This window comes from Osmerus eperlanus, chromosome 15 (assembly GCF_963692335.1).
Source record: "Osmerus eperlanus chromosome 15, fOsmEpe2.1, whole genome shotgun sequence".
NCBI lineage: Eukaryota > Metazoa > Chordata > Actinopteri > Osmeriformes > Osmeridae > Osmerus > Osmerus eperlanus.
In genome coordinates this window covers 4,659,997-4,677,447 of record NC_085032.1, presented here as the reverse complement: position 1 = coordinate 4,677,447, position 17,451 = coordinate 4,659,997, and the positions used below count along the sequence as shown (strand labels likewise).

At 41.8% G+C, this 17,451-nt stretch overlaps 2 protein-coding genes across 3 annotated transcripts in view; one reads left to right on the top strand and one right to left on the bottom strand.

The window, feature by feature from the left end:
• The window catches only part of cpb1 (carboxypeptidase B1 (tissue)), a 490,881-nt gene that overhangs the window by 128,929 nt on the left and 344,501 nt on the right, over positions 1–17,451 (top strand). The window lies entirely within an intron of this gene.
• plod2 (procollagen-lysine, 2-oxoglutarate 5-dioxygenase 2) overlaps positions 4,838–17,451 on the bottom strand; it is a 36,189-nt gene continuing 23,575 nt past the window's right edge. The window contains exons 8-20 of one of the 2 annotated variants that reach the window (XM_062479033.1): positions 15,392–15,493; positions 13,356–13,481; positions 12,986–13,107; positions 12,028–12,132; positions 10,807–10,932; positions 10,164–10,305; positions 9,250–9,312; positions 7,806–7,919; positions 7,456–7,521; positions 7,053–7,157; positions 6,471–6,617; positions 5,957–6,082; positions 4,838–5,795 (exon numbers count right to left, since the gene is read on the bottom strand). In XM_062479033.1, coding sequence (XP_062335017.1) covers positions 5,640–5,795; positions 5,957–6,082; positions 6,471–6,617; positions 7,053–7,157; positions 7,456–7,521; positions 7,806–7,919; positions 9,250–9,312; positions 10,164–10,305; positions 10,807–10,932; positions 12,028–12,132; positions 12,986–13,107; positions 13,356–13,481; positions 15,392–15,493 — 1,500 coding nt within the window. In that variant the 3' untranslated portion in view covers positions 4,838–5,639. The remainder of the gene's footprint in view (positions 5,796–5,956; positions 6,083–6,470; positions 6,618–7,052; positions 7,158–7,455; positions 7,522–7,805; positions 7,920–9,249; positions 9,313–10,163; positions 10,306–10,806; positions 10,933–12,027; positions 12,133–12,985; positions 13,108–13,355; positions 13,482–15,391; positions 15,494–17,451) is intronic. The other variant, XM_062479034.1, reaches the window with a different exon arrangement.

The window sequence follows — 17,451 nt, the reverse complement described above, 5'->3', positions numbered from 1 at the left end:
CAGTGATTTGTTTATCTGGACAGTAACATTCCGACCTCCAGCACCATTTTCTCATGATTCACAGCCAAAACCAAAACAGTATGGGTGGTCAGCCCAGCTTGTGACCACACACACACGGAGACTACCAGAGAATGATCCAGATCAGTACCAATCAACACAAACGTCCGCAGATCAAAGTCACGTTGGACAGGCAGGGTACATAAACATGAGGACGTGCGGTTGCCCCCCTGTTGTTGACAGTTAACTTTGGAATTATCTGGAAGTGATATCAAAAACAGACATATCAGGTCCATCTGTTTGCTAATAGACAGCATCTCTCTCTCGTCTGTATCTGCAGCGTTGTTAGAGGCAGACCCATCTGACCCATCTTCAGCCTCTCTGTGTGGAGGACTCGATTAGCAAGCTCATTAGCCAACATTTGGCATAGATTCAAATGAGAACAGATGGGATCATGGGTAATTTGAATATGGGCCAAGGAGTGCTGTCCAGTTTTTTTCCCCTTCCTGTCACGTTGTCATTTTTGGCAAATTGTCTTAGAACCAAATCTAGTAACATTGTCTTACTGAACTAGCATTGATGCAGGCTATATCAATAGATATGTCAAACTGTGTCACAGTCAGACACACTGTTCCATGGTTGCAGAAATTCCACAGCTTAACAGAACTATTTAAAATACAGTCTTTAGAATTGTAATGTTTATATTAGTTGCATGAAACCACATAGAGGTTATGTGTAATTGAGCCAGTTATGTGTGATTGAGCCAGTGAGAATTCCCCCTCTAATGGCAGTGGGCCCAGTGCCGGTCTCTATGCATCAATTGGGAGGACTGGTTGACATACAAACATGGTATGTCTGGACCAACAAGGCCATACACCTATCAGTGCCCCCCCCCCCCCCCCCCCCCACACACACACACACAAACTACACACACAACTCTCTGTGTCTCATGTTGTACCCATACCTCATCACACCCTGCTGAACCCATCAGTAACATTGTAAAAACCGCAATGCTTTTTCTTCTTTTCTTCCTCCCTTGGTCTGACAAGGTTGGACTGAATGAGGCACCAGACAGCATAACCTCACTAAAGTTTAAACAGCACCAGAAATAGCCCTCAGACATATTTCCATATTTCCTACTTTCTTCTTTCACTGGGGCTGTAAACTAGGCCATTGTGGGTTCAAAGAGAATGCCCCCCCCTCCCCAGTCATCCTCCTAACCCCCTCCCTCTTTCTCTCCATTTCTCTCCACTTCCACTTTTGTCTTTTCCATGAATCAATAAATGTCTGTCTGGCGTGTAGGGGCCACTGATTGTTTTCACAATGTTGCTGTGTAATTTGGCTAAATGGTGATTGCACATAGTTTACAGTGAGATGGTTAAACAGAATGCTTCACTGGCTGTCTGGTGGAAAAAGGAACATGCTGATTGGCCCTCAAAGCATACAATCAATTTTAATTGGTGTTTGGTGATGTGGAGACAAACCCATACCTGAGAAATAGTCTTCATGGCTGAGAGCTGGTGATTATACTCATTATTTTGTCTAAAAGATAAGGGCCATGTCTTCAGTATTCTGTGGTTTACTTTATATACTGTCCTAAATATTGTTTTCGCAACCTTTGATTCCCCCATATAATATTTACATTACAAGTCCCTAAATGGCAAAGCTAAATAAACAAGGGTGAACGGTGAAACACCATTTCAATGTCACAAAGAAATGTGTCTGTACTCAACACATTCAGCAGTCTTCTCTAGGGCACACCGTAAAATGAAAATCTTTTATGAGGTGTTAGCTTGGCTACTGAAACCCAGGTGTCACAAGCTATTAAAACTCTTAACAAGAGTAAAACTTGTACCCAGCAGCATACATTGTTAGCTTTAACTTACACAAGCTTGTGCCTAGTCACCAGGAACAACTTGGATCATAGCATCCTACTCATTTAGAGAATGTGGGCACTCGGGAGCAAAGACAAAAGGCTCATAGAGCTCCCTGGAGAATACACATATAAATCACACTGGGAACTGTTTACTTTACACACACACGCACACACCACACACACACACACCCTCCAAGGTATGCATCAGACACTAACATGCACACACCAATACACACACACACCAACCTAAACCACCCAGACGATTGAAAGTTTCCCTTTAGTACGTGTCTTCTTTCAGTCACCCACTCCAGTACTTTTCCGCAGACAGACGAATATTAAGTCCCTCTGCCTAGACAAAAATCTCTTCTGAAGAACTTTCTAAACATCAGAGCATTATTAACATTTACGCTTTTCAGCTCACTATAACCCCCATTTCCGCAGAAATATTTTCATATTTCAGCATTCCATCATCTTGTAATAGTCATTACCCCATATATCAACAGCTGCACTGTGTTTCACCAGTGGAGGAGGACAGAGAGAGAGCAGGCCACCCTTTGCTCTGCCGGAAGCAATTCCGTGTTCCAAGATGGATTACCTTCCCTTCCAGCGATTCAAGACAAACTGGAGGCGAAATATGCAGTACAGTACGTCTTAAATAGTTGAGAAGATGAATGAACAAGGTAACAGAAACAGACAAGAACATTTTGTGAATGACATGATGGGTGGATGCTGGTTTTACAAACTAGGCCTATCCACATCTATTTCAAGCTTTGGGATGAGCACTGGAGACTGTGTTTCCCCATGTGTTCCAAGCCTGTGGTGAATTCCAAGTCTGAAGGCTGGCAACAGCAGATACATACTGTGCGCTTCCTTTCATCCTCCCCCTCAGGGCTAGCAGACAGCCTGGCATCATTGGCACCATAAACAGGGTAGACACCGCCCAATAGTGGGTGCCCTGTGGTATGTACAGTCTCTTCCTACACTCCACCTCTAGACCCCACGCGTGCCCACACGCAGCCCGCGGCATCAGGCCTAAGGGCCTATGCGTCGTTGTAAACACTTGCACAGCCTGAATCCATTGTGCGGTCACGGACCAGAGTGTATGCCACACTCGGTGTAATCACTATCTGTCATGGGGCACCCTGCATTTAGAGGTACTCTTAGGTTTACTTAACCATGGGATTGCATTTCACCTCTCTTCATCGACAGCAAAGCTTCTCGGTCATTTGACAGAGAATGCCGGTTCTTTTCGCTTTAAAATCCTACGAGTATGGAGTTTTGTGTGGGCTCCTGCTGAGAGAGGCTTAAGGTTTGCTTGTGGTATTTGAACACAACCATCTTCATTTAATTCACATGGGGGGGTATAAAAGAGATATTAAACATCCCGTCCACTTGAACTTCCCTCAGCCAGCAGCAGACTTGGAAATATTTTTCTTTCGCTCCGGTCTTTGATAAGTCGTCCTGTGTGAGAACCAGGCAAGCTTATTAAGCATGCAGGTTTCCTGCGCCGCCTGGCCCTGATCAATGTCACCTTTCAGCAGCTGACTCTTGGGGGGGAACAGACACCCCACAAAGGCCTCTTTCACCAGAGATGGGAGGGCTTGAACCCAGGTTCTGACTTAAATACTACCCCCTCTTTCCCTCCTCCTTCCCTCCACTGAGGACTTCACAAGGCCTCCTCAAATCATCCAGACTTTATACAGGAAGTAGGGCCTGGATGAGGTGAGTCCAGTCAGGAAGTCCATGTAATTCTTCTTGAGGGAAAATGCAGGCCTGAAGAGAGGAGCTCAGCTGAAATATCCCGAGGCTAAGGAGGCAAGGCAACTAGAGAAAATAGTTAATAGAGTAAGATTGGTGAAACATCTGATCATAAATTGTACAACGGCACTTAGGAATGATTGGCTGGACCTGATATTAGTTTCCTCCAGGATCACAATGTCTCTTATTGAGAGACTTGTTGCTTTTGTTGGTTTGTTGTAACTGTCTTAAAATTATTGTACTCGCCGTGAAATATATTATTGTTGCTTGCTTTTTTCCACAGGTACACTCTTGCACTTTTGAGGATCTTGCTGTTTAATTGTAACTTGTCTAATTACATGCTCTTATTGTTCTTCCCTTGGGGACTTATTTGGTTTTCACAATGTATGCTTCATGTTTGGGGCTATCTCGTTGTTATGATCAGTGACCTATGCACTTTTGTAAAACTCTCTCTTGGAAGTCGCTTTGGATAAAAGCGTCTGCTAAATGCATAAATGTAAATGTATAAATCATGATTGTTATTGACTTTTGACTGGTTGTAGTTTCAATGGGAATAGGATAAACTGATTGTACATCTGTTAAAGTGTTCCTTAGATTAAGGAGTGGAGTGCTAATTTGAAATTATATGGCTTGTAGTGCTTCATTCTTTTGGGAGGTCAATTAGAGGGCAGTTTGATTCATGAGGATGATCTCATCCTCCCTCACCATAAAATGGCGGCTTGGGGAGTTAAGATAAACATGGACGCACACCTCCCAAACTGTGACCCATTCTAACCCTCTCCTAGTTCCATGCAAACTTTCTCTGCTCTCTCTTTCAAGTCTCATTCCAGAATGCTCGTTGGCTTGTAGCTACTCGTTGAGCTTGTAGCTGTAGCTACTCTGCTTGTATGCACACTAATAACATCAACTCCAGTCACACGGCTGTACATTCACATGACACCACACATCCTCCACACACACGTTCTCTGAAGCTAAGCACCATTTCTCAGCACACATAAGGTAATTTCTTCATTGGTGATTGATTCAGTATGTACGTGCAGGAACAAGTGCCCGACATGGGTCATATGGTTTTTAGAACAGAACTGTTTTGAGGCATTTTTGACAAGTGACTGAAACTATCAATTTCCAAGATTGTAGTCTTTTAAGGCAATGTTAAGAAAATAAGTTGGTGGTTCTAACTGACAATTTCAAACACATGTATATTAATGTCATTTTTTCAGTATTATTTTTAATGTCCATACATTTCACAATAAGTTAAGCATTTGAACAGGCAGAGAGGTTCAACGTTCAATCACAAATCACAACTTTCAGAGAAAGTAAACATCTCAGAAATGTTTTCAGCTCCCAAAATGTGTACTAAAAGCAGCACCTTGTTATGAATTTCAAGTAAAGCATTGACATTATCAAACTTCTTTTAAGCAGAACTCATTACAGATTATGTTGTCATTTTCCTTTCTGGTGCTACAAAATGTGTTTATTGTTATTAAGTTACAAAAATAGACATCTCTTTTTGGACACATAGTGACTCTAGTTGTATAAAGTAATTCATTGCAATTCAATGTTTTTTCTCTGATGGAAAATATATATATTTAGATATAAAATCCCCAATACCATCAACAAACATCATTGATACCATTAGTTTAAAGTAGGCAAATGTCATGTGAATAAAGTAACATGGGGGGTTTGAGAGTGTCCGAGAGCCATAGTTGAGTACAGTAATGATTTCTGATGAGTTTCTGCGGGGAAAAATAACATGTTTTCAGGTTTTCCCTGATAAGCTCTTTCAGTGAATGGTAGAAAAAAGCTTTCCCTAAAGGCACCACACTCTGTTTGACAGAGATGATCTGTGACATTCCTTTGTGGATAAATAAAGTAAATTAAAGCACAAAAAACGGGGGGGACGGGACAAAGCACAGCATTACAACATAACTGACTGCAATCAGATAAAATAATACAACAAATTAAAAACAGACAAAAAACCTGATAAACGCCTAATCTATTCCAGGTTTTAAGGGTCGATGAAGGATATTGCAATGTAGCGAGTGCCGTTGGTTGTTGGCAGGCCTTCGTGGAGATGCGTCAGTCTGCCTGGATGCATGAAGCTCCACCCCTTTCTGGGAGAATCTATAGAGCAGTTATACCTGTGGAAACGACAACCTCCACCCTGACAGTGATAAATAGAGGGAGGAGGAGGTAAAGAGATGGAAAAAGGATAAACAGTAAGACAAAGTTTGGCAAATGAAAAGACCTGTGTTACACAATTCTGCATATCATGAACAACTTACTGTTACTTCAGTTACATGTTGAATACAAATTGCAATTTACCTGGAAGTCTGTGCCTTTGTTATTGAGTGCAATGTTGATAGTGAAGGTGGAGGAGTCGTGATGCGGTCTCAGGTAGGCCTGTCTCCCAGGCGTGTATTTCACCACAAAGTTCATGATAGCATAGCCCTATGTTAAAACCAAGACCACATGTCAACTGACAGGATAGAGTAACTTCTCAATGTACCTTCAGTCAACCGTTTCAAAAACACTCATGGAATGCCGGTTACAAGTAACTGCAAGTACCATGCTGTTTGGTGTAAGGATTATGAGACAAGATTGTGAGTTTTTGAGCTAAAAAGGTAGATTTGTTTTCTTGTTTAAGCTGTACCTTCTTTTTAGCAGGAGAAAGGAAATACCAGCAGGAGAGAGGAATTACCAGCAGGAGAGGAGAAATACCAGCATAGATACTGTGTCTATCTGGATTTGAACATCTGCTTCAACATGAGCGTTTGAGCCAGTTGTCTTACTACCAACGCTACTATCTTTTACTTTGTCATCTTTTTAGGATGCTAACCTTGGTGTAGTAGCCAGAGAAGACTTTCAAAGTTACGGGCGATATGAACTCGCGTATGAAGTGTAGCCACTCCTTATCGTAGCCTATCTGTTTCATGTGGATGTCGTCTGTGGGCACAGTCTCATAGCCACCGGTGATGCGCTTATCCTGAGGGGATGAGAAAACAGGGATGAGCAATGGTAGAAATGTCATAATATCCTACAGTACGTGTTTGTCTGAGAGTTCTGTTTCTTCAAGGGGGTGGTGGATGACGTGTGGTGTGTTGTCTCTGCCAAAACCACAGTATTTTAATGTTTGAATTAATGACCCTTTTGGCAAAGCCAACATTGTTACACAGCGTCTGTGTATGAAACAATGGTCTTTAGGTTACACACTTTTATAAGAATGAGTTGCTCTTTTGCTCTACCAGGTGCCTACTTCTAGTCACATGAATTACAGGCAATGATGTAACATTTTCGAAAGGCCTTTAATTTGTAAGAAATATGAGATTGGAGTCATGATGTAAACATTTTAGTGTTGGTGTGTTTGTGTGCGTGTGTTTTTGTGTGTGTGTGTGTGTGTGTGTGGCATCAGGAAGTCTACCTCGTGCTTCCCTCCAGACCAAGACCCATAGTGCTCCATCTCCTCCACAATCTCATCACACGCCCGTTCCGTCATTACAGGGAACCAGAATACATCTGGACAAGGCTGCAACACACCCAATGGAACAAATACACACATGCACACACACACACACACATGCACACACGCATACACACAGTCAATCAATCAATCTCAGTGAAAGACTGATTATTCCATTAATATACAGCAATATGAACTGAACGTTATAAATCTCCAATTACACAATTTCACACTAGGGATACAGTGTTTCTAGAACAGTCTTGGAATGATTCTGATGTCATCTCCAGACATTGAGACTCAAACCAGATGTCCATACAGACTATGTAATACCATCTCAGCTACATACGTAAACACCCACACACACCTGTTCGAGGAAGTTCTCTGTAAAGATGCGTGTATAGTTAGGGTGGATGTACTTTTCTTTCCAGTCCTGGGAAGAAAAAGAGAGAACATTGGAATCCAGAGATTAACCAGAGGGACCATTCCCTGACCTGCATACCTAACCAGCTTATATTCTGTATTGGCTTTCACAGGCCCTAACACAATCCTCAGCAAACTGTGCTTTCGAGTCTAACAAACCTCTCAGAAGAATCATTCCACAACAACCTTCTCCAGAGTACTAACACAAACAGATATTCACTGTCTCGAACTGCTGCAAAAAGATTAATTTACATTTTTTTGCACTAGGAATGGAAAGGTAAACTGATGACTTACCACAGGGTTTTCAAATATTTGCCACAAATCACTGTTATAATGTGACGTGTTATAGTTAGCGGTGGAAATTAGTCTCCCAAACTCCTGACGATTTGTGATGTACATGAAGATTCCCTGAAACAGACAAGGAAAGTTAAATGAGGTCCCAAACAACACACTATAACACATTACAGTTTACATTATAAACCATATCTTTCACTGTTTGACAAACTTATTATTTTACAACTCTTTTGAAGACATGCATATAACATAGCACAGATACTACACTTCATATCTGACATCAAGGGATTTACATTTGAACGTTCAACCATTCAAATGTTGCTGTCTGGAACTGGTACATTAAAAAAGAGGCACCAGTGGATCATTTTAAATAGGTTAATAATAAATAAATAATCTGAGATTATTTATGGCGAGGGGAGAGACTGAGGAATGTTGAGGATAGGGTGGTGAGTGCTGGGGGGGGGGGGGGGGGTTGTAGGTAAGACAGAGGCACAGGAGAACAGGGGAGGTAGGTTTGGAATATAGAGCAACTCCAGGAATTACACTCCCTCTATGATGAAGCAAAGGACGGGGCAACTGGCATTTAGGGGTGGTGTGGGGGAGGTCGGACTCACTTTCAGACTAGGCTTTTCCAGATATAGGATTTTTGTTGTTGTTTGGCCCTACTGTTTTCTTGTGTCCAATTAGTGAAATATCTCCACATTTTGATGTACAATAATGACTTCAGTTGTGTTGTTTTGGGAAGAATCTGGGACCAGATAGTGGTGGATGTGTTATCTGAGCCTAGTCTGAGATCAGTCAAGGTGTTTTTTGAGGAAGAAGCTTGTGCTGTTGTGCTGGGAGGGGGGCTCTAGGGGGTGAAAGCATCAGAACAGGGAACTTGCAGGTGGACATATCCGTTATCCTCCCTTCTTGTATGTTTCCTTCAGGGGAGCATTCCCAAAAGGGCTTTTCAGATTGATGATGAACGTGGAATCAAAACCGGTGTTTCCTCGAGATTTAAAAAAAAATCTATACCTCAAACTTTTAATCATCAGACAGAGGGTCAACATCGATTTCCAATGGGTTTAGGAGGCTCTCTGGTTGCCTCAAAAGAGACCACTGTTTGTTCCTACTGATTCTATAAACGTTTATTACGTACATCCTTTTACAATGACATTCATGTCCATGTTTATCAACTAATATCTGCTAATGTAAGGATGGGCTTTTTGGAGAATTGTTCACACTAGAGCTCCTGAAAAGTGGATGTTTGTCCATTTTAAGACAGCATGTCAGAAAACAAAAAAAGATACACGACTATGGCATGATAAAAATAAATATGGAAGAGTTCTCTTAATCTCAACATTGTCATAAACCAAACAAAGGTAAATAATGTTAATTTCTACATAGCCAACCCACTGTAAATAAATACTTATACAGGTTAGAGTAATAAAACCAAAAAAACCTTTGGGGGTCTGAGCATATGGAATGATTCCGGAGAAGGGGAGTCTTTTTCTCTCTGATTTGTCTAAAATAAAGAAAAGCACCATGTAAATAGTGTTGCATTACTGCCTTTTTACCCAGAAGAAAGAGAGAGAACGCAACAGATGTGTGTAATGTCACATACAGTCCGAGCAACTCGGGAGGAGTGGAAAATGTGCCTGCACAAGAGTAAAGAGTAAGATTCCCTCTAAAGCTGATGTTTTGGGTGGTTATCCTGGAAGAAGGGCATGCTGAGATGAGGGGAAATGCATGTTAATTCAAACATTCACAGAGCCGTTGTTAGTATGAGGTAACATGGGAGAGTGACACATGAATGGCCATTGAGCACAAGCTGAATATACAGAAGTCACAGGTTTTAATGGTGTAACAACAACAGAACAACAAAATGGCAGCCAGTCTAACATTGCTTTAGTTGATGGACAGCACACAAATCCTATGAGTAAAAATAGAGGAAGTATAGAAAAGGAAGGGTGGGGATGATGGGGACAGGTGGAGCAGGAAGACCGTAACACACTATAGAGGCTGTCGTAAACAAAAGGGGAGATTTCATGCCTTGAGGACAGACAGCAGATATACGACAGACTGCTATTATACTTGCCAGTCCATCCTGTTTTGGACTCTGCGGGGCTGTAAGCTTTTTTTAAACAATCAAATACAAAATGGCACTGACATACCAACAGTCTGAGTTATCTTTCTTTAGTCTACACAAGAAGAGAGAAAGGTAGAAAGCTCCTAAAATGTCTTTAATTGTTCTCATGATGACTGGATTACAATACAAGCTTTACTATACAGTGGACTACTCTACTACAGAAGGATAAGTCTGGTTAATACACATAAACAAGTTTTTGTACATTGTGTTCTGGTTTATGTACTTACCAGTTCTCTGGCATTTCTACACAGGGCCATATCAGGGTCCAGTTTCTCCAAAACAAAATAGTTCCTCTCCTTCATTTCATTCCTCAAGACCTCGCCCTTTACAAGGTATACATGGGCCATGTAAGGAATGTTCCATACACCACTGGGAGAGATGAGAAAAAGGGAAAGAGAAAACAGTCCTTCCTTATAATGCTCACCATAATTCATATTGTTGGACTGCTCATCGATTATTCATTATATGCAAAATGTCATTTGTGACCACTACAGGACTAGATTGACAAGGTATTGGTGTGAATCCTTGGCAGAGGATCCAATGCTGGGCACACATGTTGCCCATTCCGAACACTTTGGTCTCTGGTGAAATCCGATGAGATCATCACCAATTTGCGTCTTCCTGGCTTGTTTTTTCACTCAAAGCATTCACAGCCCAATAAGCCTCCAAATAGAGGCTTTTACGGATTTCTTATTCCGACACTAGTTCCACGTAACATTGTTTGGTAAATCAGCAATACTAATATATTTTCTAATAGTCCTTGTGATGGAAAAAAGACAGAGACACATAAAAAAAAAATTGAAGAGGAATTAGAGTACATTATTTGTTACATACAATCCAGACCTCACTGGTTGAGGGCTTGGAACTTACACACGCTTCCCCTGGACAATGTCAATGTAGTCTTCGGAGCGGGCATAATAACCATCCAGACTTAAGGCTCCCCAGAAGTTGGACCACAGTTTACCATGACGAGTGACAAGGGGAGCAATTATTTTTCTGTAAGGAAAAGAGAGAAAAGAGCAAGCCGAGTATGACACTGTCAACGTGGATAAAACAAAGTGACATTTCAGAGCAGGCCTGTCAGCCAATATAGTGGCTTTCTTTGCAGTGAAAATAAACATTCCACATCTCAAAACTCAGAACCCCACAGCTGAACTGGGATGTAACCAAGTTGGTGATGTCAGACCATAATCTCACAGTAAATTGATGTTAACATTGATCTTGTTTTGGTAATACAAGCTTCAACTTCTCCTCAACCTGTACACCTCTCCCTAATATTGTGTATTGTCACACTTTCGTAATAACCTACACCACTATTACTTCATCACATTTATTTACACAACAAATCCTATGTAGTGTGTTTTGCTAGAAGCATTGGTACATTTCTACATATTTGCATGGTAGTTAAAGTAACCTTAATGTTAACTGCATTCAAACTTTGTCAAATATGTGTAAATCTGCATGTGACTGAGGCAGTCTGTCTATCCATTCTAATTGATAATTTCCTAAACCACATATATCAAAATGTTTGCAATTATGAGGAAAACAAATACTTGAAAACACATCACCAGAAATTACTGTCTTCATTCACAATACAGAAGGACTGGTGCAGAATAATAATTTAAAAAAAGCAGAGTTCAGAGTTTAAGATTTCTCCATGCAACCTCTAGGCCAGGAGAGAATTCCCATGGATTCTTTAAATATACCCAGAAGGGGTTCTCTTTTCTGTCCTCGGGTGTTAGTCACATGGCTTGCACCACAAAGACATCTGGTATAAGCGCATTTTAAAGATGGTGAGGTGGGGAAAAGAAAAAAGAAAAGCTGTGCATGTTTGTTTTCTGGATAATGCAAAGTGGCGTTTTAAGCTCAACCGATAGAGCCCAGTGCTGTTTCCATGTGCCCGGGGAAAAAAAACAGGAAGCCATGCCATGCTTATTTTTAAATGGTTGAGTTCGGCTTGACTGTAAAGTTTCTGTGGTATGGCTACTTGAGGAATACGAGTCTATGGTCTGTCTATGGACAAAACAACCAGTGTGGAAGGTTCTAGAAAGTGCACTCAAATGGGCCGTGGAGGTATTACAATGATCGTACCTGTTCTGCTCTATAAGGATCTTCAAGGTCTGTCGGTTGGTGAGCATCACATCTGTGTCGATGCTGAGGTAGAAGTCGCAGCCGGCATCCTTACGACACAGATCCCTGAGCCACAGGATCGAAAGAAGACACACACAGAGAGAAAAATATTATTTCTAGATCTGTATGTGTGTATGTTTGTGTGTGATTGTCTGAAAACAAAACCAATGTTTCCAGACACTAAATGTTTCCAGAGGGCTAAATAAACCTTAGTGCATGATTATGCAGTCTAACTTCTACAGCGATCTTTAACATAACTTCTCTCCCTCTCTCTCTCGTCGGCGGCCTCCTCCCTGAGGAGTGGATGTGTGTGTGTGTGTTTTGGGCAGTGTGTTTGGGTCTGCACCTGCAGGCATGTGGACTTGCACAGTTGACCTTCCTGCTGTGTGTGTGTGTGTCATGAGCATTCAAGTGGGTCTGCACCTGCAGGTATGTGGACTTTTGTGCAATTTACCCTGGCCACTGTGTATACCAGAGGCACTGTTCTGTTCAACCTGACAGACCAAAGACAGGTTACAACACTACTCCTTGGTCAGAAGAAAACCTCAGATCTAAGACACAGCAACCCAACGCAGCAACCCAACGATCTTGTCTTTAAAACAAACCTATAATGAGTGTTGTTTTCCTTGTTCTGGCACGAACTATGAGAGTTCTGAGCAACGTAGCAATTAAAACAGCACTGGAATACATCCTAAATATAGACAATACAGTGTTTTTCGCCATCAAATAATCGCCTTGCTGTTTTACAGTTTTGCGGATGATCAATTGGGGTTTATTGCTTTTTAACGTTTTTTTATCATTGTAAAAACCTTGTTGGGTTAGTTTAATAAAACAGACAGACAAAAAAAACCCACAAAAGAGCAGTAGGACACAAACTGACAGACTGAAAGACAAACAAAGTACCCCCCCACACACATACATGCCCATGTTCCTGGCCTCTCCCTGGCTCAAGTTTTCCTCGGGCCCGACCACCTTGAAGCCGTTGAACACATTCCTGTGCTCCTCCCAAAACCTCTGGATGTGACGTTCATGGTAAACTTCCTAAAACAAGGGAAGAGAGGTTCATACATGAGATGAGAAAGGCTTATGGTGGCAAGTGGAATCATTATAGCGCGAGAGAGAGAGAGAGAGAGAGAGAGAGAGAGAGAGAGAGAGAGAGAGAGAGAGAGAGAATTAAAGAACTAGAAGATGAGAGAGAGAGACCAGAGGAAGACAGAGTGGGGTGAAAGAAATATCACGTCTAGAGAGGAGAGCATTAGCAATGTCATTGAGCAGCTGTGTCGACTCACGTTGTTGTGCACAAAAACGCTGAGCTTGTGTTTGGGATAGTCAAGGGTCAGAAGCCGCTGGAAGAATTCAGAGAGGAATGGACTGGGCTGCTCAATGAACACACCAATCAGCACACTGGGATATTCCTGTTTAAACAAGACACAGGAAGGTTTAAACAAAATCATCTCAAAGCATTCCCTTAATAACACTGTTTATCTTAACCAAGTAAGTCTTAACATCATACATCATCACCATGCCTAGTATATACATGTCTGAAAGCCAAACACTGAATAAGAGAAAAGGGAACCGCTGGAAACAAAAACTGAAAGATGGGCCTTTTTCTAAGGAGGAGACTGGAGAGAGTGGAGAGAGGAGACAGAGAAAGCATTTTTCCCATGACAATCAACCCTAGCCCATACGGCTCAGTTTGGGCTGGCTCCTCCTCCCTTTGACCAGTCTGAAGCCACGGTCTGGAGCAGAGATGAAAGAGGGTCCAACCATCTCATTTGCGAGTTCCGCAATGACTCCATGTTCCTGAGAATGAAGGGGGGATCAAGCCAGCGGGGCCTCTCAACTTTTCCCGCAAAGGAGAGAAGGAGGGTGGAAAGAAAAGAAAGGAGAGAGGGAATGAAAGAGAGGAAGGATGACGCCAACGTGCATGATCCCAAAGACAGACGTTTATGACAAAGGAAAGAGGAAGAAAGAGAGGTTTAGAATGGAGTCTGAATCGTAAAGGGATGGCATACTGTAGGTTGTACTCAGGCCCAAAACCACAGAGAGCAACAGGCAAGACAGACTGTGACCCTACCTTATCCTTTTTCTCCCTTTTTTCACCATTTCAGGCCCTGGATACAGCAAGCACAGTGTTCTGGTTCTACCCACCCTGTTGGAAGCCTTCAATTGCGCACACACAAACACCCAAACTGCAACCCTTTCCCGAATTCAGAAAAGCTACTTCTCAATGACATAGCAGTGCGAAATATTCCATCCCCGGTTTTTAATACCCCCGCTATTATCAAGCAGCTGAGATGCAGGCTCTTCTGGTATTCACTCCGTCCATAGAAGAGGGTCATTGAGGACAGCTCATGGACATTTCACACAGATGCCATTTATTTTGTGCAGTTTGTATTGAATGTGTTCCAGATAGACTACTGAATCACTTCCATTCATAAGACGCAGAGGGCAAAAAGAGGCAAAAAGGAACACCTCCTGAGTTTTTGGTGTGCTTTCTGAAAGATGAAAACGATTAGTCATCCCCTTGACTGTGAAGTCAGATGTTCCTCTTTCTACAGTACAGTGTTCAATTTCCATGTCCTATCTAAGGGGAAAGAGAGAGAGAGAGAGCGAGAGAGAGATGGGTCAAAGCTGGTAGGTATTTTGGACTTGAATTAGATCAGAACTAATAAGTATATTGTTCTGCTCTACCATGCAACTTCATACATGTTCAGACGTTTGCAAAGCACAAAGTATCAAAGCCATAAAGAGGAGAGGGAGAACAACAGAACACACACAACTTCTGACAGGCAACCCCAGAGGCACAAATGCTGCATGCTGTTAGGCCTCTGAGCAACCGTCACCAGACTTGGCTGAACTCAATGACAAATTCAGGGGCAACCACTGTATCGTAACCCATGGTAGATACAGCCCACATTGAGAAGCCCACTAAAAAGCAGGCTGGTTGACAGTGACACCCCTTTAAGTGAACCTTACCAAAAACCCTAAAAGCCATATCCTGCACCACAGCATAGCACTGTTTCCTCTTCCATAGAAAGGCTCCCCGGGCACTTATGTTGTTTTAATAAGGGTCTGTAGGGACCAAGAGAGCCCTTGGCCTGTTATTGTTGGATAGGGAGTGCACAAGCACATGGGGTTCTGGCTTATCTCATTTGTTGAAACAGCACAGGCGGAGCTCGTCTAGCTCAGTCTGGCACTGCTGTGCCATGGAGAGATGGATGGGCTACCCCGGTGTTTGTTTGGAAATGTATGATGAGTGAGTGACAGACTTTTCCAAGCAAATAACACATTTCAAAGGGGAGGAAACATGTAGGGGACTCACTTTGAGTTGAGACATGTCCACCATGTTGTGGTCACAGATACCACAGCCCTTTTCATAGTTCCAGGCATTGGGGATATAGTTGGCTAAATAGTTCAAATACATCTGCAAAAGAGAAAAAATAGGAAAGGATATGTCAAAGAAAAAACACTAAAAAGTTGATTAATAATTATTATTCTTATTCAATCATGTTACACCCAGTAATTACTTTTAGTTGTGATTTGAGTTCACTGTACTAAAGTTTAGCATTAGATGACTGCAGTGTACAGGGAAAGTTCAGTTATAGCGCTTGTCCTACGTCATCTAGTTTTGATTTACCATAAGGATGTGGGGAGGCTAGTCAGGAGGACACTCACAGTTCAAACTAAAGAGCAGAAAACCATAAACATCCCCCTCTTTTAAATCTAAGATGAATAACTGGACTGTAATTATTCTCTCTCTCTCTCTCTCTCTCTCTCTCTCTCTCTCTCTCTCTCTCTCTCTCTCTCAAGTCTGGCCATCTATTTCCACATACTGTGAAGAATCAGCGTGTCCATAACTGGGCATTATTTAGCAAGCAAGATTTTTAAACCCGGTTAAGAGTTCACCAATCTGGGATCTAGTCAAGAATTTTGAATTTCTTCTGATCTTGGATTAGGTGTAATCTGACAGGATTTAAAGGTGACATGCTGTTTTTGGATGCTTTTATATAGGCCTTAGTGGTCCCCTAATACTGTATCAGAAGTCTCTTTCCCGAAATTCAGCCTTGGTGCAGAATTACAGCCACTACTAGCAGTCCCACAAGGAGCTTTCCTCAGAACGCGCTGTTTTGGTGTCTGTAGCTTTAAATGCTAATGAGGAGCGGAGGGGCGGCACCATGCGCTAATGTTTACAATGGATGTATCGCAATGGCTGTAGCCCCGTTGCTGTAAGATGCCTCGAATTTGCCCATTCTCATCTGATAACCTTGGTTTGCAGAGGTACACATTCAGTCATTTCAATGAGGGGAAAGGCGGATATCGCGCGCGCCATAACACCAACAGCAGAACGGTTATCCAAATAACAAAGAAGTGTACAACACTCACGTTACAGCATGTGTATTCACACACATACTTGATGCTATCTACCTTTCCATTAGTGACAGTAACTCAGCTGTTAGCTGCAGAGCTAATGTTACAGCCACATTCTAAGGGTAGCAAGCTAGGTAACCATATACAGTAAAGCTACAAAATGATATAGCGTTAGTTAACTTACTTGTCCGAGGTTAGTAGCTGGAAGAAGGAGAGTTAGTACTGATCCAGAATTTAATTTCAGCAAGGCCAGTTTTGTATTAGCTCAAATTGAAGAAACAGTCGTGGCTGAAGTGTTTGGCGCAGACATACAAAACAAATGCGCCTACAACAGAAGTTGTGTAGGCGCATTTCCAGAGAAAATAAAATTAAGACACATTAAGACTTCAGAGGCTCGGATTTATTTATTTATTAAGGATCCCCATTAGTCTACACCATGGTGGAGACTATTCTTCCTGGGGTCCAGGCAAAACATATTACAATACAATATAAATACATAAAATGCAGTACAGCATGATCAATTATCACAAAAACACAGACTTAGAAAACAACATTTACATTAAAAGTAAAATAATACCTGAAATCCCTTAAATACCTAAAATAATAATCTAATCTACTATAATTTCCTTTCTAATTATAGCTGCCTTAAGTTTCCTTTTGAAATCACATTTATTTTGTGTTAGAGTCACATATGAGGGGAGCACATTCCAGTATGCAATGGCTCTGTACATTACTGTTTTCTTAAGTGCATTGGTTCTGGGTAGAGGAAAAGTAATGAATGGATGAAGGAACTGTAAAAAGATTTTTGTTTTCCTTTGTACATCCAAACTGAGCAAATGTAATGCTTCGTTCGTTTGCAAGCCATGATGTCTCTCGAGGATAAAAACACTTGCACAGTCGTAGCTCAGTTTCTTATGGGCGGGCCAGATTCTCTGGGCGGGCAAAGCAGAGAGGGGAGGTAACCTTTCTCCTTGTGACGTCACAAAGAGGAGATTTTCAAACAGAGCAATTGAG